Source organism: Sciurus vulgaris, assembly GCF_902686455.1.
Source record: "Sciurus vulgaris genome assembly, chromosome: 3".
Taxonomy (NCBI): domain Eukaryota; kingdom Metazoa; phylum Chordata; class Mammalia; order Rodentia; family Sciuridae; genus Sciurus; species Sciurus vulgaris.
The window spans coordinates 169,869,678-169,895,403 of record NC_136463.1 but is presented as its reverse complement, the minus strand read 5'-3'; the positions used below and the strand labels follow the sequence as shown (position 1 = coordinate 169,895,403).

At 53.4% G+C, this 25,726-nt stretch overlaps 2 protein-coding genes across 11 annotated transcripts in view; one reads left to right on the top strand and one right to left on the bottom strand.

The window, feature by feature from the left end:
* Nucleotides 1-1,064: 1,064 nt before the first annotated feature.
* Nucleotides 1,065-19,500, bottom strand: RUFY4 (RUN and FYVE domain containing 4). Of its 2 annotated transcripts, XM_079132554.1 has the most exons (12): nt 19,451-19,500; nt 18,235-18,543; nt 18,024-18,130; nt 16,802-16,927; nt 16,407-16,513; nt 15,921-16,064; nt 15,499-15,565; nt 13,410-14,030; nt 12,554-12,660; nt 5,638-5,784; nt 2,233-2,343; nt 1,065-1,541 (listed from the first exon to the last, which is right to left on the bottom strand). In XM_079132554.1, exons 2-12 carry the CDS (start codon nt 18,278-18,280, stop codon nt 1,439-1,441), a joined length of 1,686 nt encoding a protein of 561 aa, XP_078988680.1. In that variant the 5' UTR covers nt 18,281-18,543; nt 19,451-19,500; the 3' UTR covers nt 1,065-1,438. The 2 variants fall into 2 exon arrangements, with proteins under 2 accessions (XP_078988680.1, XP_078988681.1); XM_079132555.1 differs by lacking the exon at nt 19,451-19,500 and having other exon boundaries at nt 18,235-19,311.
* A 1,111-nt stretch (nt 19,501-20,611) lies between these two features.
* Nucleotides 20,612-25,726, top strand: part of TNS1 (tensin 1) — a 210,284-nt gene continuing 205,169 nt past the window's right edge. For all 9 annotated transcript variants that reach the window (XM_079132552.1, XM_079132550.1, XM_079132548.1 and 6 more), the window contains exon 1: nt 20,612-20,758. In XM_079132552.1, coding sequence (XP_078988678.1) covers nt 20,627-20,758 — 132 coding nt within the window. In that variant the 5' untranslated portion in view covers nt 20,612-20,626. The remainder of the gene's footprint in view (nt 20,759-25,726) is intronic.

Sequence of the window (25,726 nt, the reverse complement as noted above, 5' to 3'; positions counted from 1 at the left end):
TCACCCTGGCCACCTTGTCACAGCATTTGCCAAGGAGAAGTTCTCACCAGCTCTCCAGGGCAGAAATGCTGTTGCAAAACTCTTGCTTCATGCCAAGGCAATGGGATGCAACTCCGGGTGACCTGACCCCAAGAGGCCATCCCCGAGCTCTGGTGGAGCCACAGGATTGCACAATGGCTGCAGAGGCTGTGTAAGGCAGAGTAGATGGGGACAGCATGGACACCTGTCTGGGGCACACAGTGTGCCCTGCAACCAGGGCAGAGCAGCCAATGGCCTTATTATGAAGTGGAACCCACACTTCTTCCAAAGCAGTATTCTCAGAAATGCCACAATTAATGAGTGACATATAAATTATGTAAGCCTTCTTGGAGAATACAGAGGAAATGATCTTACCCAATGGTCAACCTGTCCGCTGTCTTCATCAAAGTCTGGCTGAGTGAGAGTGGCAGAGTCCCCTGGACTCAGTCCCTCCTTCCAGACACTTACAGCTTGGGGCCTATCAAGCCTCCTACTGTTGGCAGAGCCTCAAGCCTGCACAGCTGCTCAGAAGACCCTTATTCGTAAAAGTCCCAAGTTGGAAACCACTCCAATGTGAAGCAACAGGTGAATGTACGAACAAATGGAGGCACATCTGTATGGCGGAATAGAGTATAATAGAAAAGAACTATTGATAGAGGCAACGACCTGGATGAATCTCAAGATAATCATGCCGAGTGAAGGGATGCAGACAAGAAAGAGCATATATTGTATGATTTCATTTATAGCATTCTAGAAAACACACATTAGTCTGGGGAGACAGAAAGTGGGGCCAGTGGTTGTCTGGGCTTGGAGGGAGAGAGATCATGAAAGGGTGTGAGCAAACTTTGGGGATGATGGATGTGTTTGTGACTGTGGTGAGTTTCACAGCATATCAAAACTCAAAAATTACACCATGTTTATTATATGTCAGTAGCACTTCAATAAATCTGTTCAAGTTAAAACAAAAGGAATCAAACACAGATTCTTGAAGAAGATTTGACCACAAGCTACTGAAGAACCCGCCTCTGAGCAGCCTTTGCTCCTCGGAAAGGGGTGGGCAGTGCCGCTGGGCGAGGAGGTGGGTGTGGAGGGGAACCTTCAGGGCCTGGGCTTTTATTTATGGGCATAAATTTTCTGAGCCTTGAAGGACTTTGTAGAGAGGCTGTAGGCCATAAAGACAAAGCCCCAAGAGCTGAGGGCATATACCATCCTGCTCATCCATGGTGGGACACTCAGGGCTGGGACTGTCTGCAGATGGCCAGCTTGGCTGCTTCTATCCTCATACTGGGGTGCTGTTGCCCTCCTTCGCCAGCTTCTAGAAGGTGGGGCCCAACAGATCAGAGGGCTGGGAAGAGCGAGGGAAGGGAGTGCCCTGGGTGGGGTTGTCAGTGTGGGGTGGCTGGTCTGGGGTTGGTCTTGGTCAGGTGACCTGGGCTTCTCCACCCTGGGCACAGGGTGGGCAGCAGCGCTCCTTCTTCTTGTAGTCTGCAGAGCAGGCATGACATACCAGGCCGCCACAGAGCCTGGGGAGCAGAGACAGGGCCACCTGGGTGGATGCTGCCGCTGGCTGAGGAAGCTCTGGGGTGTGTGCTGGGGGTCATGAGTTCCAGAATCTTCCTGTGCACCTGTTATTCCTCATCTCCCAGCAGGATGGCCGTTGGTGTGTCTCAGAAGTCTCCCCTTCCTTAAAGGGACTTCTGATGCCTGACCCCCCACGGACCCTCTAACTCCAAGCAGCAGATTCTCCTGATGGCTCATGTCCTCCCCTGGCTGCTTGCCTGCCACAGTGAGGGCAGAGGAGGTGAGGAGACAGCTCCCTGGGGCAAGGCCCTCTTCCAGATGAGGAGCCCACGGTCTGTCCTTTGGAGGGTATACGATCCCATCATCCAGGACCCCGTTCCCTCTCTGGCCCCTTCCCCCTGTTCTTGTTCATGACAGTGTCAGAGGCCAGGTGGGGCAAAACAAGTGGCCAGGCACAAGTAGCCTTTTATAAAAACCCAGTTCCGGGCTGGGGAGATAGCTCAGCTGGTAGAGTACCCGCCTCGCAAGCACAAAGCCCTGAGTTCTATCCCCAGTACCGCAAAAAAGAAACACAAAACAAAACAAAAAAAATCCCAGTTCCTTTGTTTCTCCCTTCCCTAGGGCGTGGAGGGGGCTATGGGCTGGTGGAAAGTGGACTGTCCCAGAGGAAGGAGTCTGCGTCCTTCCCTTTACCTGCACGGATACCGCCGAGACAGCCGGCTAAAGACCTTGCTACAGCCAACGCAGACTGCAGGTGTCACCGAGGAGAGCTGCTGCAGCCTCTGCCACTGGCGGTCCTTATCCCTGACAGATGGGGCAGAGGTAGAGGCAGACATAGACAGAGACGGGAAGGTTGGAGAGACCCAGATGGAGGGACAGAAAGAGGAACCCGGAGGCAAAGAAGGAGGAAGAGAGGATCGAGAGGGTGACAGAGGCAAGTGTGCGAGACAAATGAGATGGGGACAAGGACAGAGGGGCAGGAAGACAGAGATGAAGAGGGAAGCGAGTGGTGGGGGAGAGGTGTTCAGGGAGAGAAAGAAAGTTGGAGAGTCAGAGAAGGGGACAGACACACAGAAGGAGAGAAAGATAAGAGTAGGGGAAGAGAAAGACAGAGGGCACCATACAGACAGACAGACAAATAGCGACAGCAACAGAGAGCTGGATGAATTAATCCTTGGAGAAGCTGGATGGTGATACCCAGCTCCCCACTTGCAGCAGAACCTGACCCAGATCAAGAACCCCTTCGCCTCCTCCCAGGTGCGCCCCTTGGGCGCCCCGGAGGTGCTGGCTCTGGGTGCCTACAGCACAAAAGGCCCTTTTAATCTTTTATTTGGCCCTCAAAACAAACTGGCTTAGATTTATTTGTTTCTGCCCTTGCAGAACTGTCTTCACTGTTCTGTTTTTTTTAAGGACATTTAGAAATAAGAGTTGTTTTAAATTTTTGTCAAAATAATACATCATTTAAAACTCAAGTAGCACAGAAGGGTGTGTGTGGAAAGCACTGACACCCTCCCCACGCCTTCCTGCTTTCAGTGGCAAACTGGTCCTTGCTTCTTCCCCCCAGAGACCTTCTTCCAGATTCCTCTCTTGCAATCTAGAGAGCTCCCTTGAACTTGCTGCCCACTTGTCTTCCTGGGGATTTCCTTTCCTTTTTACCTAGGCTAGATCTATTCGTTCCTGAATTCCACATCTTCTCCTTTCTCGGCTTACTTCCTTGTTTTCCTGGAGCACATCCTCAACTAACTTCCTAAGAAAGGCCGTGTGGGAGGTGAATTTTCTGAGACCTTTCTGTCTGATGAATATCTTTCTCCATCACCTTGCCCACTCAATTCGAGGTTTGGCTGGACCTGGAATTCTAGGGCGAACGTCTGCTTTTCTTAGAACATGAAGTCTTTTGCCATGGACTCTTGGCGTGCATTGGGTTCTACTTCTTTTATAGGTGGCTTGTGTTTTTCTTTGGACAGTTTAGAAATATGTTCTTTATCTTTGTTTTACTGAAATTTCACAGTGCTGTCCCGAAGTGTAGGTTTTGTTTGTTTCGTGTTTTGTTTTTCATTTGTCAAGCTGATCCTTCAGGGAAATCTTTACATCTGAAGATCTGTGTCCATCAGAGCCTGGAAATTCATATTTCCACCTTTGTCATATTTTATTTGATAATGCCCATTGTTTTATACTCTCCTTTTTGGGAACTTTTGTTAGTTGGCGAGGATATTGGAACTGTTAGACTGAATCTTTATGCCTCTGATTCTCCCATGAACTCCATCTCTCTGTGCTTTTTATTCTTCTGAGAGACTGCCTCATCTTTCTCTTTCGATTCTTTTAGTGAATTTTAAGACATATTTAACGATCATATTTTAATTTCCACGAACATCTCTAATCTGTTGACAGTTGCTTTCACAGTACCTTGTTTCAGGGGAGAGGCTTTGTCACTGGCTTGTTTATCTTCATCTCTCTCTAGACTCCTCAAATGCCTTGGTTGTGATTTTATGCTTGAGAAAGAAGCAATAGAAGTGGGTTGGTGCTCCAGGTATCGGACAAAGATGGGTGACAGGTGGCTTCCCTTTCAGGGGCACTTGGCAGGGAGTTACCTGGTGTACCAGACTCCCTAATGCCACTCAAGCTGGTCTATTATTTGGGACCTCTAAATTTCATTACTGAGGACCTTTTGATTATTTGCTTTGGAGAAAGGTGTCTGCTGCTGTTTATTCTGGGGTGGGGAGGCAGGCAGAAGAGTGGGGATGCACGCTCCTCTTGCCAATGACTTTATCCCCTCCTCTTCCTTCAGAGTGGTGTTCTGGGAGCTCCAGCTTTTGGAAATGAGCTGGCACTCTCATCTTTGGTCAGCCCAGCCCCTTTTCTCTATCGTAAGTTTTATTCTCTCACAATCATTTTGGTGAGCACCCAGGATGGAGAATAGATAAGAGTCATGTCTTCCAGAAAGCTTCTGCCAGAGATATCGTGTTATATAGATTGGAGATTCCTGAGTACATCTGATTAAGTTCTTTAGTATCAGAAAAAAATAGCATATTTAATGTATTGGTATATATCTCTAGTATAGTTCCTTTGAATGGATAGTGAGATTTAGGCGATTCTCTCCTTGTCTTTTCCTTTACGATCCTGCTACCATGATGCTTAGAGTTGAATTCTAACCCTAATCTTCATATACATCCTAGCTTTGCAGTGTATTTTTTTTCTTCTGTTCTATCTTCCATTTAATCTTCTATTTTTTTCTCAGCAATCACATGTACATTTTTTTTCTTGTTAGCTACCTTGAATTCTTTTGTGAGGTAAGAAGTTAAGTTTTTGTATCTCCCTTCCTCTCACCCAGTAGACACCTCGAGGAACTCATTACTTACGTCACGTGTTTGTGCCTTCCAAGTTGACCTTGCTCTTTTTCAGCTTTAATATTTGGAGTTGGTGCAAGAGAATTCCATTCCGGATGACCTTCTAGCAACCATCTAATTTTAATGGAACCCAAGTACAAACTGGGCCTCCTGTCTCCTAAACTACCCAAAGGGATAAGGGTAACGTATGTGAATTAGCTCCTTACTACACTGAAAATGGAAGCTATGCTTTACATTCCCCTGGCCCCTCCAAGAGCTCAGGGGTCTGAAGTGCCCTCATGAGCCTGGCCTCTGGGACCTAGCATGGCTGACTGGAGTCAGGCCCACAGGCCCAGGGGTCTGAGGAAGACCAGTGGGCAGGCAGGTGTGGGACATGTAATTACTTGGTTAATCCAGTGTTTTTTTTTTTTTCTGTCCTTCCCCCAATTCCTTCTCAACCCATGAGTTCCCATCTCTTCTCCCAACTGCAATTGGTGTGTATACATGTGGAGGTAGGGGATGCATTATTTTCAGAGGACTCTGTTAAGTTTATATGCTGTCCTTGGTGACCAAGTCAGCCCCTCTGACCCTCAGTTTCCTCATCTGTAAACTGGGGATATCATCAAAGGATAGCTAAAAAGAAGGAAATGAGTTAGTAAATATGAAAGGTCTAGAATCCTGCTTGAGAGTTGTTAGTGGAGTGGGATTTTCCTGCCGGCCCCCATATCCCTTGCCTTTCCTTTTTGGCACCCCGGCCCCTCGTCCCCGTCCTTACTGAGTCAGTTCCAACACCCTCATCTTCATGGCCTGGATCAGGACCCGCTGCTCTCCAAGCTGCTGCCCATACATGGCATCCCTCCTCTCCGCCTCCTGCTGCTTCTGCTCCATCTCTGCCTGCAGCCAGGCTTTCTCTTCCTGACATCTGTGCACAGAAGGAAGACCGAGTTCTGAGGGGAGAAAGCTCAGCATTTGTGACTGAGCCAGGCTGGGCCTCTGGCTGCCAGGGAGCCCCCTGGGAGGAGCTGATGGCGTCCCTGTAACTGAAGTCCATGTGTGTGGATGTGCACATACACCCACCCACCACTCACCAACTCTGAACTGAGCTCCCTGTGTGGTCTGACACCTGTAGGCAACTCCTTAGCGGTCACTCCGAGAAATGAAGATAGGGCCTAGCTGTGTTGCATCAGAGGGGGCTGGCCAACATTCCCATTTGCCCTCTTTATTCCTCTTTCTCTTTTTTTGGTACCTGGGATTGGACTCAGGGGCTCTAGACCACTGAGTCACATCCCCAGCCCTATTTTGTGTTTTATTTAGAGACAGGGTCTCACTGAGTTGCTTAGAGCCTCGCTGTTGCCGAGGCTGGCTTTGAACTCTCCATCCTCCTGCCTCAGCCTCCCGAGCTGCTGGGATTACAGGTGTACACCACTGCGCCTGGCTCCTTTTTCTTTAACAGATTTCCATTTTAAAGTGAAATTTTCTTGAAAGTTGTGTTCACAGCATAGCAACCCTCTGAGGAAAGGTGGGTGTCTTGGACCCAGGCTGGAGAGGGACTAGTGTAGGATTTGGGACAATTTTTTGCTTTGAAGTATTTTTTAAAGTTATGTTACATTGTTTTTTCAATTTAAAAAATAATAGTAAAAATATGGCTTTCCTAAATTTCGGTTTCAATTTGGAGCCTGGAACCGTCTCAGCTCTATTCTTGTCTTTTCTTTTTGTCTTTAGTGGTTTTCTAGAACATTCCAAGAAGTCTAGTGAATTGGACATAAAAAGGTCCTGTCCCTTACTCCCTGGCTCAGTCGGGAGGGTGTCCTGATGGTGGGTGGACCCTGGTGAGGGTCTCATGCTCTCTGGGTGTGTATGTGTGTGTGTGTGTGCACATGTGTGCATGTCCCCCTGGGTTTAAGAGCATTTGAGGGGAAGCAGCTTGACAATGAGTGGATCTATTCATTTAAGACACTGCCATTTAGGGTGCTGCTTGGGTGGGCCGTGAAATCAAACCAACAATAGGTAGCCACTGAAATTCCAAAAAGGCCAGTCATTGCAGACTGAAGCGTGGTCTGCTGCTCAGGCGTGCTGGAGGCCACTCTGGGACTTTCAACAACATTCTAGACTTCAGCTTCCTCGTTTCGTAGCTGCTGACTAATTTTCCTGAGCCAGTTTACTTGCTAAAGTGATCCCAGGCCCTAGGTGTCTGCTGTGGTGTGTGTCTTTGGGGTGGGAGAGAAAACTTATTAAGCACCCAGCGTGTGCTCATGAGTATTTTAGGTGCCAGGAATGAAGCAGCGTCCACAGCTCCTGGAACTCCCAGCATGTTAGAGGCAGAAGTTAGACAAGCGAATTAAACGAATTGAATTCAGTGACACGACAGAGATCAAAGAGGGGCGGGGCAGAGGCCAGAGAGGGTGCTTGGGAAGGCTTCTTAGATACAGACATCGAAGTGGATCTAGCAGACGGGAACTCAGCCTTTTACAGCCAGGGGCAGGCACATGCAAAGGTCTGCAGGCTGGGAGAACTCGGCTTGTCGGAGGAACTGAAAGAAGGCCAGTGGTGTTGGAAGCCACGAAGGGCCATAGGCGTGGAGAGGCTGGCAGGGCCTGTCCCTCAGGGGCCCCAGGAGTTGTGGACTTGAGGCTCACGCAGTGGGAAGCCACCCAAGTATTTTAAACAGACGACACTCCAGCACATGAGGGGACATGGAAGACATGAAAGTTTCTTAAGCACCTACGATAGGCCAGGTGCTCTTCTTACTGTTTCACAGCCTTATTTCATTTAATTTTCAAAACGTGACGAGAAAGGTAGTATGATCTTGATTCTACAAGACAGAAAACTAGAGCCTCAGAAAGGGAGTGACACTTGCCCAGCGTCACACAGCTTGATAAGTGGAGGGAGCAGGAATCTGCACCCAGGCCTGTCCAGCTCCAAACTGTTTTGCCTCCCACACTCACATCCACACGGGGGTGGGGGGTTCCTGACACCAGAGCAGTGGACAGCCGGTGAGGGAGGGGTGGCTCCTCACACCCCTGATGGGCCTCAAAGGAGCTCAGTGCCGCCACCCAAGGGGTGGAGGGAGATGGGATGTCCTCCTCATTCCCCCTCCCTCTTGGCTTGTGCCTGTCCTCATCTCTTTGGCTTTGAGGGCTTCCACAGAGGGCAGTGGAAACACACTGCTTGGGAAAATGGCCCCACAGTGCCCACCCTGGCTGGAAGGAGGAAACTTAGAGAATCCACTGTCTCCTGTGGCAAACCAGGGTCTTACAGCCCAGGAAGGGGGGAGGCCTCTGTCCCAGGGCCACAGCCTCAAATCCATGAGGCGAGTGTGGGAAGCCACACTCCAAATGCACTTCTCAGCTGCTGGTCTGCCCAGAGGTGCTGCCTGGGGGGTCTGCAGGGCAGCCTGTGCGTCCAGCCCGGGCTCAGCCCCGCCCACCCTCCGTCTATCCTCTTAAATGCCCCTGCTCCGAATCCTGGGGGACTAACCCCAGGGTCTCATAATCCCAGAGTCTCACTTGGCTCTTCCAGGATCCTGGCTGCCACCTGCCCTCTCTCTGCTCTGGCCACATCTTCTGGACCTCTGGATGGCCGGTCCCCCTGCCCACAGCACCCCTCCCTGGGTGTGGGTGCAGTCCTGTCTCTCGTGGCTGGAGTTTGTGCTCAAATGTCACCTTCTCAGAGATGGCTTCCTGAACCCCAAATCTGAGTGATGGCCTTGTCTTTCGTTATCTCCCTCCCTGTTTTTTTTTTTTTTTTTTCTTTCTCCACGTCATCTGTGACTGTCTGATGCTGTTTTTCTGTTTGTCGGTCCATCTCCCCAGGTCTTATCTGAAAGAGACTGGCTGTCACCTGCTTAAGGCCATAGAGGCACGATAAATACAGCTGACAGAGTGAGGGGGGACTGTGGCATTTCTGCTGGATGGTGAGACCCCCATCACCAGCCTGAGGCCCACCACTGTGCCCAGCAGTGAGCTCTGTCCTTGCTTTTCTGTCCTTGCTTTTCTGGGCGGGTCCTCTTCTAGGCTCTGGAGCTGCTGTTACCTTGTTGCTCTCCTGACATCTCCTCGCCCAGCTTCTCTCCGGATCTCCGCACCCGACTTCTTGCCCAATGGCCATACGCGGCTGTCTGACAGGTGTCCCCGACGTTACCGGCTCAAAGGGAGCCTCCCAAGTTTTCCCCACAAACCAGTCCTGCCACAGCCTTCCTCACTTGGGTTAACGATGACTCTGGCTGTCTAGTCCCTCGGGTCAAAAAACTCAGTCATTATTTACTTCCATCTTCCTCTCGGACCCCACAGCCAGTCCTCAGAAAGTCCTGCTTCGAGACTTATCCAGACTGCAGCAGTTGCATCTCACCCTGTCGCCCCAGCCCCAGCCCCAGCCCCAGCTGGGCACCTCCATTCTCCCTTGTGCAGGACAGCAGCCTTCTGGCTGGCCTGTGCCCAGCCCTGCTCACCCCCAGTCCAGCTCCACTGGGCCTTTTAAAACATGTGGCAGCAAGGCGTGGTGGCACACGCCTGCAATCACAGCACATGGGGAGGCTGAGGCCAGAGGATCATGAGTTCAAAGCCAGACTCTGCAACTTAGGAAGACCCCAAGCAACTCAGTGAGACCCTGTCTCTAATAAAATACAAAAAAAGGCTGGGTATGTGGCTCAGTGGTTAAGCACCCCTGTCAAACCCTAGTGTAATAGTAGTAGTAATAATAATAATAATAATAATAATAAAACATGGTGGTCTGGAGTAGGCAAATCTACAGAGATAGAAGGTAGTTTGGGAAGTGACTGCTATTGGGTACAGGATTTCTTTTAGTCATGATAAAAATATTCTAAAATTGATTGTGATGGTTACCCAATTCCATGAATATACTAAAACCCATTGCATTGCTAGACATTTAAAAAAGCATATAAACACATTTTTGACATTAAAAAAGACAGTGAGACCATGTCCCTCTTCTACTCAGGACTCTCAATGGCTCCCAACTTATGCTGAGTCAAAGCCAAGGTCATTTTGATGACCTACCAGGCTTTCCCCAACCTGACCCCATTGCCCACTGGACCTTTTCCTACGCCCCCTCCCCCTTCACCCCACAGAGGTCAGAAGAGCCTCTGTGATGTTCCCAGAGCCGGCTGTGCACTTTCCCACCTCGGGGCCCTTGCTCTTGCTGTCCTCTGCCCCAGGTATCCTTCGACCCGATATGCAAATACTTCTTCTCTCTCATTCAGGTCTTCATGCAAACACCGCCTTCTCACACCACCTTATTTAAAGCATCACTGCTGACACATCTGATTCCCTGTCCCTGCCTTATTTTTCCTCCTGAAAACTCACGTCGGTCCAGCGTTCCCTGCATCTTACGTGCTTATCACGTTCACTGTGCCTCTCACAGGTGTACGCTCCGGGAGGGCAGGCATTTTGTGTTTTGTCCAGGAAAGTGTGGGGCCACCCAGCTGCTTCGTCCAACCTTTCTTGATTCTATGGAAGATTCTTGGGTGGCCATGGCTCCTACATTCATTTAGGGCCTGAATCATTGGGCTATTTGCTGACAAAAGTGGAGGTCTCAGCTGAGTGTGTGGTGGGAGGAACCCTGGGGGGTTGGCTTCTGGGCTCCTGGGCCGTCTCATGCTGTTAAGCAGACAGTCAACAGATTTCCCAGTGATTCAGTCTGAATCACAGAGACTCAGACTCTCCTGGAGATTGGACTGGTGCCCCTGGCCCAGGGCAGGTGTGAGCCACATGGAAGAGAGACAGAGGCGGGCAGGCGGGCTGAGACAAATGGAGACCAGGGAAAGAGACACAAAGCGACAGTGAGTCACACCACCCAGGAGGGTCTTTGCAAGGTGGACATATTTTGAAAAAATAAATTATGAGCTGGCTCTCTTTGCACATACCTGTAATCCCAGCTACTCAGGAGGCTGAGGCAGGAGGATCCCAAGTTCAAGGCAAGACTCACCAATTTAGTAAAACCCTGTCTCAAAATCAAACTTCAAAGGGGCTGAGAATGTAACTTGGTGGTAGAGAAATTGCCTAGCATGTGTGAGGCCCTGGCTTCAATCCCTCTCTATACACACACACACACACACACACACAATTATTGTTATGGTTTTGATGTGAGGTGTTCCCCAAAAGCTCATGTATGAGGCAATGCAAGAAGGTTCAGAAATGACTGGGTTACAAAAGCCTTAACTCAATCAGTGAATTAATCACCTGATGGGATTAATTGAGTGCTAACTGAAGGCAGGTGGGTGTAGCTGGAGGAGGTGGGCATTGGGGGCGTGGCTTTGGGGTATATATTGTATCTGGCAAGTGGAGTCTTTGCTTTCTGATCATGATGTGAGCTGCTTCCCTGGGCCACACTCTTTTTCCATGATGTCCTGCCTCACCTCGAGCCCCGAGGAGCTGCTATCTATGGTTGAGACCTCTGAAACCATGAATCCCCAATAAACTCTTCCTCCCATGTAATTGTTCTGGTCAGATCTTTTAGTTGCGGCAGCAAAAAAACTGATTAAAAAAATTGTGAAGGAGAAATGGAGACGTGGGGAGACTGAGGGGGAAGGGTTACAACAGAGAGTTCATTCTGCAGCATGAGTTCAAGGTGATGTTGGGAAGCTGGAGCTGCTGGATGAGAAGAGACCAAGAGGGGGGAGAAAGAGAGAGGCTGAGAGACAATCTGCCTTCCATATCTGTGGGCTCTATATCTGTGGAGTCAACTGACCAGGGAACAAAAATATTTTGAAAAAAGAAGTCAGCTCTGAACACAGAGATTTTTTTTTTGTCATTATTCCTTAAATGATATAATAAAGTATGACAGCTATTACATAGTAGTACATTGTATTAGGTGTTCTAAGTAACCTAGAGATGGCTTAAGAATACAGGAAAATGTGCATGGGTTCTATGCAAACCATTTTGCCATAAGGAACTGGGATGCAGCTCAGTGGTAGAGTGTCTGCCTAGCATGTGTGAGGTGTGATTCCCAGTCCTGCAGAAAAGAAAAGAAAAAGGAAAGTCTACCCTCCAAAAGATTTGAGCATCCATGGATTTTGATATCCAGGGGGAATCTGGAACAAATCCCCTGTGGCTATCGGGAGATGAATGCACTCAAAAACTCAGCTGAGAAGTAGTGTTTAAGCCCATTGTTGGGGAACCTGCCACAGGGTTTGAATCTCAGCTCCTCTGCTGACTAGTTGATGCTGGGTGAAGTACGTCACGTCTTTGAGCCTCAGTTTAATCATTTACAAAATAGGATTTCTTATAGAACCTATTTCACAAAGTTGCTACGAGGAAGCACTTATGACTGGGCCTGGGATGTGATAAATGACGGGAAAACGAGAGCTATGCTTATGCTTATCAGGAGGGCAGCAGACTGTGTAACTGGGAACAAGAAAATAAGAGACAAATGGAGAAGAGGAAGCTATGGAGGGTGGGCTGATGGGCGGGGGGGCAGAGCAGATTGAAAAGACAGCAGGGGAGAGACGGAGGCTGGTCCAGAAGAGGCAGTAGCAGGAGCAGGGTGAGGTGGGAGGGGCTGGGAGATAGGTGAGGGAGGCGGGTGGGAACCATCGTGAAGAGGAACCATGCCTTGCACCGGCTGAAAGTCGTACCGCACGGGGTGTGCATGGAGGTGCTCCAGAGACCTTGCTGGCCCGACTGGGAGGGTGGGAGCATGTCCCCCCGTCCCCGCCCTGCGGCTGTTGCCAAGGTTACCTGCTGAGCTGCTCCCGAAGTGCCCACAGCTCCCCCTCCTGCACCTTCAGCCGCTGCTCCTGGCGCTGTGTCTGCTCCTCTGCTTTCTGGAGCCCATGTCTGAGGTTCTGGGAGATGGAAGTGGGGAGGAGGAAGCTGAAGGAGGAGGCCAGAGCCCCCAGCCCTGGAGCTGGCCTGATGAACGTCCCCACGAGGCCCTGGGCCATGCTGTTGAGTGGAGGGCAGCACTGGGGACAGCGCTGTCAGTTGGGTGAAATGGGGACCAGCGTTTCCTCCTTCGCTGAAGGATGGAAGTTATGGAGCTCAAGGACCTGAAAGACGGCTATGGAGGAGGCTGAAGGAGGGCTTTGGTGACAATCTTAGGTGACCTCTCGGACCAGCATGTACAAGAATGGGGTCTGCAGCAGTGGGAAGGTACCTGCCACGAGGAGGGAGGGAGACAGAACTTGAGAACAAATGACTGCCCCTGAGGACTGTCAGAGAGGGGTCTCGAACTCACATGCTGACAGGCCAGGGCAGGAGGACAGAGGCATACGGTGCGTGCAGCGCGGGGCAGTAGGGAAAGGAGCTTTCAAGAGGCATCTCCGAACAATAATCCTGGGCAGACCAGTGGAGACTGATCTGTGGGCTGGCATGCCCCTGGGCTGCCACTGGGGACCCCATCTGTGGGTCAGGTCATAAAGGGGAGGAAAGCCAGCGCAGTAGCACATGCCTGTAATCCCAGTGGCCCTGGAGGCTGAGACAGGAGGACTCCAAGTTCAAAGCCAGCCTGTGCAACTGAGCAAGTCCCTAAGCAACCTAGTGAGACCCTGCCTCCAAATAAAAAATAAAAAGGCTAGAAGCCAACGGGTCTCACCTTGACTACCTCCTGCAGGGGCTCCTCGGCACCATTCTCCCCACTGGCCAGACTGGTCACTTCTTTTGGTTCTTGTGGCTTTTCTGTGGTGGGGCCTTCCTTTGTTCCCGGGTCCTGGGGAACCCAGAACCACCCCGGCCTGCTCCCTGCTGTTGCTTCCTCTGTCATCACCGTGGAGCTGGAGACCAGCAGCCCCCGAATGGGACCCAGCTCTGTTTCTTCTCCATGAACCCTTTCTGTTCTCTGGGCCTCTGCACCTGGCAGAATCCCTGTGCCTTCAGCTGCCATCCCTGTCACCTCCTTCTGAACCTCCCTGGCCCCTTCCTTCTCTGGCTGAACTCTGGCTCTTGAGTCCTCCGGGAATTTCTCCCTGGGCCTTGGGGCTCCTTCCTCCAGGTCTGGCTGAATCTCCTGCTCTGGTTCCCAGATGTTCTGGGGGGAACCAAGGCTCCTGGAATCTTTGATCTGTGTTTCCAAACAGGAGGGAAGATGCTTGTGTGGCTGGAGCCTGGGGAGTCTGGCGGGTTGGCCTCCTCTGGGTGTGTCTTGCAGACAGCTGGCTTGACTGGTAAGTGGCTCCTCCAGCTGGACTCTTCTGGGGCCTCTGGATGCTGCTAAGATCTGCAGAGAAGCCCCCCAAAACCATCTTTCAGCATCAATTCACTCACCCGGTGCACAGGAGAGGTCACAGTTCCGATCCAATGGCCTTGCTAAACATACAGACCCTTCCACAGGAAATTTTGATTTATCATATCAGAAATAATTTCAGCAACACCCCAAGTGAGCTGAGAGCCCAGCTTTGATGTGGTGGCAGAAGAGCAGGGTGTCTCCATGCCCCTTCCTCCCCACCTCCAGCCTGCTGCTTCTTCCTGCCTCACCTGGCTCTTCAACACTGATCTTGTTCCCTTTAAGTCCCTCCCGTCCCTCTCTTTCAAACTTTCCTGCTGAATTTTACTTTGTGTTTCAGTTTTCCCATCTGCAAAATGGGAATAATACTACCTGGTCTGTAGAATTGTGATAAAATCTCAAATAGACTGACACCAGCTGAGTGATGTCTCTCAAGATGCCCCCTCTGTATTCCCATCTTCCTTTGTCCACATCTGGGTTACTATAGTTGTCCCTTGGTTTCCAGGGGGATGGGACCCTCACGGGAACCCAAATCAATGGATATTTAATTTCTTGTATAAAATGGAATAGTAATTGCATATAAGCCATGCAATCCACTGATATACTTTGAATAATCTCTGAATTACTTATAAAACCTCATATGATGTAAATGCTAGGTGAAGAGCTGTTGTACTGTATGTATTATTTAGGGAATGACAAGAAAAAAATCTGTATGTATTAAGCACAGATGCTACTATTTTTGTTAAATATTTTCTGTCTGCTGTTGGCTGATTCCACAGATGTTGAACCCCCTGCAGAAGGCTGACTGCATGTTTAACATGGATTGCAATGTATTTCTTTGGATCCATCTCCCTGAACAGGACCTTGAACCCCTTAAGGTTACAGAGTCCTCCTAGTATCTGAACCTGGTGCCTGGAAGTTGGTAGGGATGCACAACATGCTTGTGGAACAATGGAAACAAAGACGATGATGACCACAAGCTGCCCCGTGGTGAGCCCAGCCAGGAGCCTTGCTCGCTCTTACCCTACAAGGTAACTTGCCCTAGGGCTGTGGTTAGCGAGGGGTGGGGCTGGGCTGAGTCAGGCAATCTGGCTTTCTAGTCATTCCCTGAACTGAACTAGATGAATGTGACCTTGAAGTAGACCAGTGAGAATGGTCCATTGCAGGTTGTCCCCTGGTCTGTCCAGCGAGCCTCTGCCGCACTTCTCCTCCTCTGGGCCCAGCAGCCCCTGCAGATGGCGCTGGTACTCCCTTTCCCTCCCCAGTATCCCCGCCACCCAGGAATAGCAGCCTTCTCCCCCCCTGCGCTCCGGGTGGGTTCCCTGCTCCACACACTGGCTTCCCCCTCTCTGTTCTGTTGGCCTTCTCTGTACAGAGAGGGGGAAGCCCACCTACTGCTCAACTGGGGGTCCCAACCAGATGGGCAAGAGGCATCTCAGTGAAGGCAGAACAAAGGCACCACCTTTGGGGAATCTTTGGTCTTCCTGGGTCTTCTTCTCTGGGTCCAGCTGGAATTGGAGCCGCGGGACCTGAAAGTGACAGAGGAAGGGAACCCTGAGCCCCTCTCCAGCAGTGGGCTGGATTTTCAGATGGAATGCCCCAGCTTTCCAATCACCTGGTGACCCTACACCTCCCACCTTCCTGCACCACGCTCTCCATCCCCCCAGCACCCCATCCGCTCATCCTCCGCCCCTCCGCCCGCCATCCAGCAGGTCTTGAGTGTGTATTGCACGCAGGGCCCGGAACGGCATGAGATTGCAGTGGGGCACAGAAGGCCAGGGTGGAGAATCCGAGCCAGGGAGGGCCGACAATTTTCAGGTGCTGGGATGCGGGGGACAAGGGAAGCAGGCAGGGAGGAGTCTACACCCCATGCCGCCCACTCACTCCGAGAACATGGGCCAGGCACCATCCAGGTCTGGCCGCTGCAGGTCCAAGTCGAAGGCCACCCCATTGAGAGTGTAGAGAGAGTCCAGGATGTCCTCCTGGAGTTCAGGGCACAGGAGGGGGCTCCGAGGCCCGTACCATTCCCTGTAGGTTAAGAGTGACCGCCAGTCTTAGCCTTCGACCTGGCGCTACGCCACCCCCAAACTCCACAAGTGGCCTCTGCTGTATACCATACGGGACTCCTCCAGGCAGGGTGTGATCTTCTGGGGTCAGGAGACCCCTCTGTCATGATGCTGCCAGGACTCCTGGGTTCTGACCACCCCATCTGCCCCATGCTCCCGGGCTTTTCCTTCCTGACTCTTGTTTCATCATCTCTGATGCTAAACTACTCATCTTGGGGTAGGGAGGGCTCTTTCCTGAAGGAGGAAGTGGGCTCTGATGGTGTCCGAGGGAGGTGTCCCTGGGAGGGTGTGCTAGTGGCCGCACCTGAGGAGCCCTGGGCTCAGGAGGCAGAGCTGCAGGGACTCGGCAAGCTGTCCACGCGCTAGACAGAAGCGGAGGAAGGCGCGGCCTCTGCCCAGAGGGGTCTTCAGCTGTGGAGGGCACAGAGGGCCAAGAGAGGGGCGGGATGAGGATGGAGGGAGCTCAGACAGCACATCGGGTGAGGGCAGGGACAATGAGGAAGGGCACAGTGGAGCCTGGAGGCTGTGGGAGGAGGGGTGGCTGGGAGTGCGGGGACAGGGCTGGCCAGGTGAGGGCTTGGGGGGGGTGAGGTCAGCAGATCAGGGAGGTGTCCCCCACGCCTGCCGTTCTTGTCACGGGCCTGAAGCCAGAGCTCAGCATGCTTCTCAGGTCAGCCTTCTGCCCCCTGGTCTGGATACCTTCTCCTGCTTGTAGATGAAACGAATCTGCTCAGTGTCGCCCCGCTGCCGCCGCAGGGCAGTGCAGAGGAAGTCCCAGTAATCCTTCCGAGGGCCCAGGAAGCTCTTTTGCTCTTTCTGGTCAAACTGAGGCCAAGAGGAGGGAAAGGAATGTCGAGAAATGCTTCCGCCCAGAAGCCTCCTCACATCCCAGGCTGAACTAGCATGTGGGAGAGGAGAGGGCCCCTGCTGACACACTGGCCTCACGCCCTGGCTCTGCCCTTACTGTGTGACCAGGAGTAAGATGCTTGAGCTCTCTGAACGTCGTGTTCTCGTTCATTCATTCAAAAACTCTTATTGAGCACTTAACATTTTCAGGGCCCTGTTCTAAGCCTTGGGGACACAGTAATGAACAAAGCCATTTCGTGGAGCATCCATTCTGGCAGATAGGCGAAGATCAAACTAAATAAGTAAAGCATACAGCGTGTTAAGTGGTGATGACAGTGACAGAGAACAGAGACAGCAAGAGAGTAGGAAGTGTGTTGTGCATACGTGCCTGTGTGTTATGTATTTTGTAATTTAGATTGGGGTGGCCAGAGAAAGGCTCTAGACCTGAGGAAATGAGAACTTGTGCCAAGCAAATTTCTGGGGCATAGTATTCCAGGCAGAGGACTAGCAAGTGCAAAGGCCCTGAGGCAGGGACATGTCTGTTGTGCGGTAGGAAGATTGAGGACAATGTAGCCAGAGGGCTGCAGATGTGTAGCAGACAGGGAAGAGATGAAGTTGGAGAAGTAGAAAGGATGCTTGTGTATGCATGGGGGAGACCATCAAGCACCTCAGAAGGTTCAACTGAGAATTAAATGAAGTGAGTCTAATAAAGGAATTTGCTTGGCACATAATAAGCACTTAAAAAAAACAAGTGATAGTTCTGATTTGGGCTCTAACCAGCATCACAAAGGGCCAGTCCGAGGACATTCATGCAGCTGAAGCTTTAGTCTTCAAAGCAGCCTGGCTGCCCGGCTCCTGGTCCCACCCCACCCAGCTTTGCCTTGCCTCCCTTCTCAGGCTGCAAGGAGAGCTCTAGGAGTAAGGCTAGATGTCAGGGAGAACTTACTGACGGATGGAGACAGGACAGAGCAAAGGAATAAAGGGAGGCAGAAGCTCTTCCCTGGTACCTGGAAGCCCTTGCTGGTTACCCAGGCCTGGTGCTGGGGAGAGGGCCGGGGGAGGGCAGGGGTCCCACCTGCAGCAGCTGCTCCAGGCAGCCGCAGAGTCTGTGCAGCTCTGCACTGGCATCTGTCACCGGCCCCTGCCCTTCCCCGTAGCCCTGGAGGATGGCAGAGACAGCAGCTGCGGGAGAATGGCAGACACAGACGTCAGGCGAGCGTGGCTTCCGAGGGAGATGCTCCCAAGACCGCTCACTTCTCCTGCTACTCAGTCTCAGAGACACTCACCTTTCAGGTCCCTGGTGACCCTGAGGACGGCCCCGTCGTCTGCCATGGGTACTTGGAAATGATGTAATTTCCTGTGACTCAGAAGATCAGCCCAGGAGGAGCCTTCTGGGCTCAGTTGCTCAGCTCTCCTTGTACAAAGGAGGAGTCAGAGCCTGAAGGGGAACGTGACTTACCCAGGGTCACACAGCAAGTCAACTAGTGGGTGAAAAACCCGCTTTCTTGACGATGTGGCATGGCCTCCACTTACTGGGCAGTCCCTGGGTGCCAGGCACCGCGCTCATTGCTTGACATCCTTGTCTCGTTTAATCCCTACAATAACCCCAGGAAGCTATTAGCTCCACGCTGGACCTGGTGGACTGGGACACAGAGAGGGTGAGTCTTTTACCCAACCTCACAAAGCTGTAATTGATGAAGGCAGGATTTGAACTTAGATCTGTGTTCTTGGCCTGATGATGTGAGCAGTGTGCATATCATGTGGACACTGGACTGGGAGAATGTCACCTCCCTTCCCCACGGACAGTCCTCAGCTTAGGCAGAGCGTCATCATTCTAAAAACCCACAGTCATCCTTTCCTGGGCCCCAGCTGAGTGGAAAATGTGTGTTCCTCGAGGAGAGGGAGGCAGAGGTAAAGCGAGTCCCCACGGCCGGGATGGGCCAGATGCTGAGTGCGTGGTTTTAGTCCCATTGTCCTTCAGCCTGTCCACCCCAGGGGTTCTGGGACTCTGAGATGAGCATTATGGCCCTGAGGGCTGATGGACTCAATCTGAGATCCCAGAGTCAAGGACCTGGCAGGAGTGGAAGACCCCGGGGTCCTACCTCCCAGATGGGGTTGCTGGAATTTGGGGTGGCAGTGGTGAAGCAGTAGGTCACGGTGGGGGAGAGCAGAGAAGGAACAGAAGGTAAATGGGGGAGGGGGCAGGAAAGGGGATGGGGTGCAGGGAGAACAGGGCTGGGAGTCTGGAGACCTGGATCTCCATCCTGGCCTTACTGCTCACTTCCTGTGTGTCCCTGGGCAAAGACACTCACCTTTCTTGGGCCTTGGTTTTCCCATTGTCCACCAAGGGGTTGAACCGAGGGTCTGTGCGGCCCTTTCCAGCCCAAATCCTTGATGAAATCTCCCCTCTCTTGTCTCTCTCCAGGATCCCGTTGCTGCTGGCCCCGGCATCTCCCCTTATCCCAGCTGCCCCTACGCCCCAGGACCCTCCCTACTGCTCACCTGGAAAGATCTGGCTGATGGTGCATGGACAGCTGGACTCCGCACCCTGGGGACTGTGAGCCCTGCACAGCACTTCCTAGCCATGGGCCCTGGGACGTGACTCAGGCTCAGGCCAGCACCCTGGAAGGGGAGGGGCTGGCCCTCGCCAGGGAAGCGGCTCAAGGGCACTGGAGCACAATGGCTCCCCCCAGGCACACCGCGGCAGCGCCACTTGTTGGCTAAACTTGGACGCATCCCCAGAGATGGTGATCCCTGCTTCTCTTCTCACTCTTGCTCTTGTCCTTCTTCCTTTTCACCACCAGATGGCACAAAGAGGCTGAGGTGCTGACCACTGTTCCTGCTAAGGGTCTCTGCTCTGTCACTTGGCTGGAGCCCAGCTGTAGTTGGGGGCAGTGGGGAGGACAAGGTCCCACTTGTCCCTTCTTCCTCTCTGCCTCAGCCTGCTGAGGGGTCCCCATGAGTGCCTGTCCTAAGCACCCTCCTCCCAGTCCTGGTCCCCACTCCTTAAGAATGGAAGTAAAACCAAGTGGGCCAGCAAAGGGCCAATTGGGTTGCCCAGGTGGGCTGAGGTCCTCCCACCCTGGCTTGCTCTACTTCTTGGGGCTGGGGTCTCCCTTTTATCTAGGCTGGGATACTCGGGGCTAGTAGTAGGGTTAGAGAACACAGGAGCTCCAACCTGCAAGAACTGTTTTCCCCAAGCCCAGGAAACGCATGTAAGGCGCCAGGGCCACTCTGTCCTCTGCCCCACTGCCTGTGCAGAGGTTCTGTGTCCCATTTCTGTCGCCCACGTCCTTGGGTACCTCTCTCTCCCTCCCTCACTCCAGGTGTCTGCTCCCTGCCTCTCTCAACGCGCGGGGGTCTCTTTTTCAGTCTCCCATCTCAGCCCGACCGCAGCCGCCCCTCCCCGTGTCCCCCGCGCCCCCTGCGCCCTCGGATCTCCCTCCGTCACTGGCTGAGTCCGCCCGCGGTGTCACCGCCCCTCTCCGGGCCCCGCGGTCCCCAGCCTCCTGGCGGTGCAGCAGAGAAGGCAAGGACTCCCGCGGGGCCGGGTTGGGGGCGTCGCACTCTGCTCCCGACGTCGCAGGCGCCCTGGGCCGAGCTGTCGCCAGGGCTGGGGGCCGGCCGGCTCCCGGGGCGCCCGCGTCCCCGCGCCGGGCTCCCCGGACGCCGGGCCGGATGGGCTGCACAGTGAGCTTGGTGTGCTGCGAGGCGCTGGAGCCCCCCGGGAGTCCCCCGGACCCGGCGGCCGCCCAGTGCTGGGAGCCCGGGGGCCCGGCCTGCGCGGAGAGGAGGCGGCGGCTGCTTGAGGTAGGCGCTGCGGGAGTGGGTGCGGGAGGGCGCTGTCGCTGGGTCGGGTGGCTGGCAGAGTCGGGCCACCTGAGACAGGTAAGGAACCAAGCCTGGAAAGTGCGGTCTGCACTTGGGAAGTTGCCCACCCAGATCCGGGTGGAACTGGGACCAGGTCTGACCTGGGTCTCTTGTGCCCCTGGGAGGAGGGCAACTCGGTACCTGACTCTCAGAAAGGCAATAACTCGGGTGAGGTCTCAGAGCCCCGAGTAGGAGCCGGCAGGAGCGCCCGGAAGGCAGAAAGAGGGTTCTTTTCCCTGGGGCTGGCCTGGTGGGGAGAGGTGGCCGTCTTCCTCCACCTGGGCTCTCCGGACTGGAGGGAGGGGTCTTCTGAGCCAGCAGGACCCCACCAAAGCAGGAATGGGGAGGCTGGTGGGATAGCAGGGTCTGCCCTCTGCCTTCTCTGTCCTGGGTAAGTCTTGGAGCTTTTAAGTGGGAAACTGACCCAAGGGTGGGAATAGCCAGAGCTGGGGACTCTATTCAGAACCTCTAGGCCTGGCCTCTGGATTTCCCTGGGAAGAGGAGGCAGAGGTTTTTGGGGTCACCAGGGCCTAACTAGCTCCACTCTAGGCCCCCTGTGGAATCCCGGCTCACCTCCCCAGATCTGTTGGTTGAGTGGTGGTCTGGATTCTGCTGGTGGTTTACGTTCCTCCACCTGAGGTTCACAGAGATGGGGGTAGGACTCAAAATGCACCCCGTGGCCACATTCCAGACCTCTCCTCAGAGACAGCTAGGGAAGCCAGTTGTGTGTGTGTGTGTGTGTGAGTGCACGTTGTGTGCATGTGTGTGTTGCATGTACCCAAGAGGCCTCTCTGCCCCACTTGATTAGATGTCCCTCCAGGGCACAAATTATGGCATATTTGTGGTTAAACTCCACAGTGCCAGGCACAGGACTGGACACTTGTCAACTGAGCACTCCATCCTTTAGCCCCAACAATCATACACATGACCAGCTATGATGAGGGACAAGAGTGCCGGCTGTAGTGTTGCCTGGGTCCTCGTAGTGACTTGGGTCCTTGTATGATTCTGAGGGAGGCTTGAGCCTGGTTTAGGGCCTGGGAGAGGGAGGGAGAGCCTGGAGGTATGGATTGAGCACCCCAGACTTCTGCTCTTGGTCCTGGTGGAGAACAGAAGTGACATGGCCGAACTCACAGACTGAGGGGCCCCTTCAGAGTCCTCAGGATGCTTCCCCTGCCTCAGAGCCTCAGGAACTCTCCCGAGTCCTCGAGGGCACCGGGGAGTGGAGGTCCCTCGCCCTCCCTTCTCTCTTCCCATCTTAGGCCTTTCTTGGCCAGGAAGTCCTTCCAGTCCGTGTTCCCACTGGGAGTTTGAGCTCGTTTCCTGGCATTTTGGGGTTGGTGCAGAAACCCTGGGAGGAACCTCAGACCCCTGGAGGCCCATGTTTTGCTGTTGCTCCTGTCCCCTGGCTTGGGGAAGCTCCTTGTTCTGTTGGTGCGTTTCTGTCTCCGTCTCCCCGTATGGCCACCTTGACAGGGGCTGTGCCCTGTGAGCGTGGGCAGGGACAGGGCTGTTGGGGCTGAGATGGGGAAAGGAACCAGAGGCACTGGAGGTGGGTGATCAAGGACAGGGGAGGGGTGTGTGTGTGTGTGCGTGTGCACGCACGCGCATGTGCCAATGTGTGACAGCAACAGGGACAGGGATGGGGATGAGTGTCTGTCTGCATTCGAATGAGCTGGTTTCCCAGGGCCTCTGGAGAGTTCGCTCTGACTCACTCCTTCCTTTATCTGCTGGATAAAACTCCATCCCAGCCCTGAGCCTTGGCCCTGGCTCCAGTGGGGGCTGCTGTTGAGGCGGTGCTCCCAGTGCAGACCCCCATGCACCGTGCGACTCTCAGGAGATCATGTGGCCCAGGAAAGAGCAGCCTGCCGCCTATCACCTGGGCGCTCACTGCAGGAGGTGTGACACCCATGTTCTTGTGGTGGGTAAACATCACTTGGGCTCTCACCCCTCAGGAGCCAGGGCTCAGGCGCTACCCCGGCATCTGGGCTGGCAGCCAGGGCCCTCCCACCGACAGTCCTGCGGCAGACACGCTGCCATTCCTGCCACGGCCATGCCGTAGGCCAAGCTTCTCCCCCTGAGCCACAGGCTCAGCTCATTCCCAGCCTTGCCGTTCTCCTCCCTCCGTCCAGGCCAGGTTGCCCTTTCCGGCCTGCCGTGCTGCCTGGCTCCCCGTCTAAGCCAGCTGTCCTCTTGTCTATCAGGGCCCCCGGGCCCTCATTGCTCTCTCTTCTCGCCTCCTCTGGCCTGGATTCATAGCCTACCCCTCCACCGTGCTTTGAGGAGGGGCTGCCCGTGCTGGTTCTGGCCATGAGCTCCAGCTCTGGATTGTCACAGCCTGGCTCCGTGCACCCAGCACCTTTCAGGTGGTCTTCCCTCTCCCCACCAGCTACTCTGCACTCTGAGCCTCACATACCAGCCTCAGGAGGAAGGAGGGTGAGGCTTGGCAGCCCTCCTGAGCATTCCCGCCAAATCTTCTCTGACCTGGGCGCCAAGGGGCCTGGCGGGCCTCTCTGGGTGCCAGCCTCGCCTTCCAGCTCTGTGCCATATCCCAAGACAAGTGGGTGCTTGTCCGATGGTGGCGGGAGCAGAGGGGAAGAGACTCCAGGCTGACTGTGTCTCCTCCCTCCCGAAGTCGCCCCTGGTCAGCTCGTCTGGCCTCTGCCTCTCCCGGCTATGCCCCGCTTGAGGTTAGGCATCTCCAGGGAGGCCAGGCCTTCAGTCTCCCCTGCGTCTCTCTTGTGGGTCTGACAGCCATGATGGAAGTTCTAGCATCTCATCCGGCTCTTGCTCCTGTGAGTTGGATCACTTCCTCTTCCCCTTTTGAGGTCACAGATCCCTGAGAACCTGATGGAAGCTGTGCACGCTCCCAGGGAGATGTACGCACATGTGTGCACACACAGCACTGTACACACGTATGGAGTCATATACCCCTTCAAGACCACCATGACCCTGTTCCCTCCACCCCTGTGTTTCACAAATAAGCACACTGAGACCCAGAGAAGGGGAGCAACTTGCCCAAGGTCACACTAATGAGTGGCATAACCCAGACCACAAGCCAGATGTCCTGGCCTACACAAGTGGGAGTTTTGTCCCCAGATACAACTTCTGCCTTCCCCAGACATTGCCTGCAAGACGCGTAGGCCCAGCCACTTCTTCATTTAGCATTGACTCAAGCATTTTTGAGCACCTACTATAAGGCAGGCTTTGAGTTAGGAGTGGTGGACAGGACAGAGAGCAGACAGCCCCTGTTCTTGCCCAGGGCAAGGGTGGGGGTTGTCAATCCAGTGGGAGAGATGGAACAGACTGTAAACAAGCTCTTGCACAAGTAAATGCATTCCTGGAAATAGTGCTCTGGAGGAGAGGTAAAGGATGTCGTGGGCAGGGATACCAGAGGGATTGGGCTGGAAGGTGCAGGAATGTCCTTTAAACCGGGAGCTGGAGTATAAGCATATGACAAGGAGCAGAGCATCCTGCGGGGTGGGAGCAGCACACTTGAGGGTCCTGAGATGAAGGATTGTTGCAAGCTCTTACACAGGTTTAAAAGATTTTCTCTGACTACTCTGGGTCCCATGAGCCTCATAAGGGTGAGGGCAGGAGGGAAGGCCTTTGGATCAGAGATGATGGTGGCCATGGAGAGAGCTGGGTGAGCCAAGGCTGATCCAGGGGAGAAGGATGTGGAGACGGTTTGGAGGTGTGGTGAGAAGGAGCAGGAGGGAGGGGTAAGGTGACTCCCCCATCTTACAAACGTGGTGGCCGATAAGGCACCATGAGATCTTCCTCCTTTACAGTTTATTGAAGTATTTCATAAATACAGAAAAGTGTACACGTGTTCCACTAACTGAATACACCCACATATCCATGTATCAGTCAAGAAATGGAACCTTGCCAGCGCTTGGAAGTTCCTCTTCAGCCTCCTGCCAGTCATTAATCCCCTTCGAGGGTCGTTCACTCTGGCGACCTCTGACAGGATCAATTTGCCTGTCTTGGAACTTCTTCTAAGTGGAATGCATCCTTTGTGCCTGCCTTCTTTTGCTCAACATCATGGCTGTGAATTTCATCCATGCTCACGTGTGTGGCCATAGATGGTTCCTCTCCATGGCGACAGTGTTCCATTGGGTGAAGGTTCACCACTGATTTACCCTTTCTGCTCTTGACAGGCATTCGGTTGTTTCCGGTGTGGGGTTATTGTGGACAGCTCTGCTGGGTGCATGCTAGCCTCCGCGTTGATGGCTGTCTGGAAGACCCAAGCATCTCAAGAACTGGAGGAATAGTTCTATTCGGGGAGGGCTGCAGGTGGTGGGCATGGGCAACATCCCAGGGTGGGAGAGAAGATTCTCTGGCATCCTAATATGTGCTCTTGTAGGACTTCTCATCCTTCCTGCCCCTCTTGAGCCCCAGTGTGGAAGATTCACACAGCTACCTTGGAGCAAGATGTTGCTGGTCAGCTGACCACCTCTCAGTCTTATCTGTCCCCTGTCTGGTTTCTGGTAGGGACAGAAGGACATGAAGCTAAGATAGGGCCACACCCTCCATCTCCTCCCACTTTCCGCTTGGGCAAGAAGCCAGCTGCTGCCTCCTTGTTTGATGTATGAACTTGCCAAGGGCCCCTGGCACCAGGTCAGAGTCTGGTGCCAAGAGCAGACAAGCTAAGGCAGCCCCCAGAGGGGCAGCAGCCTATGAATGGGAAGTAGAGGCTGCCATCTTCACAGAGGCAAAGTGGTGGGTAAGGAAATGGACCCAGACAATGCCTAGGGTCCAGGTCCCCTTTCTAAATTTACTTCCATTCCCAGAGACCCCAGTCCTGGTGCTTCTGGCCAGTCCCTCCCTGTCCTGGCCTGCATAGCTGTAGAGCCTACAACAAGAATCTGGACCTCCAAACCTAGTCCAGGAAGGGAACGGGGAGCCCAG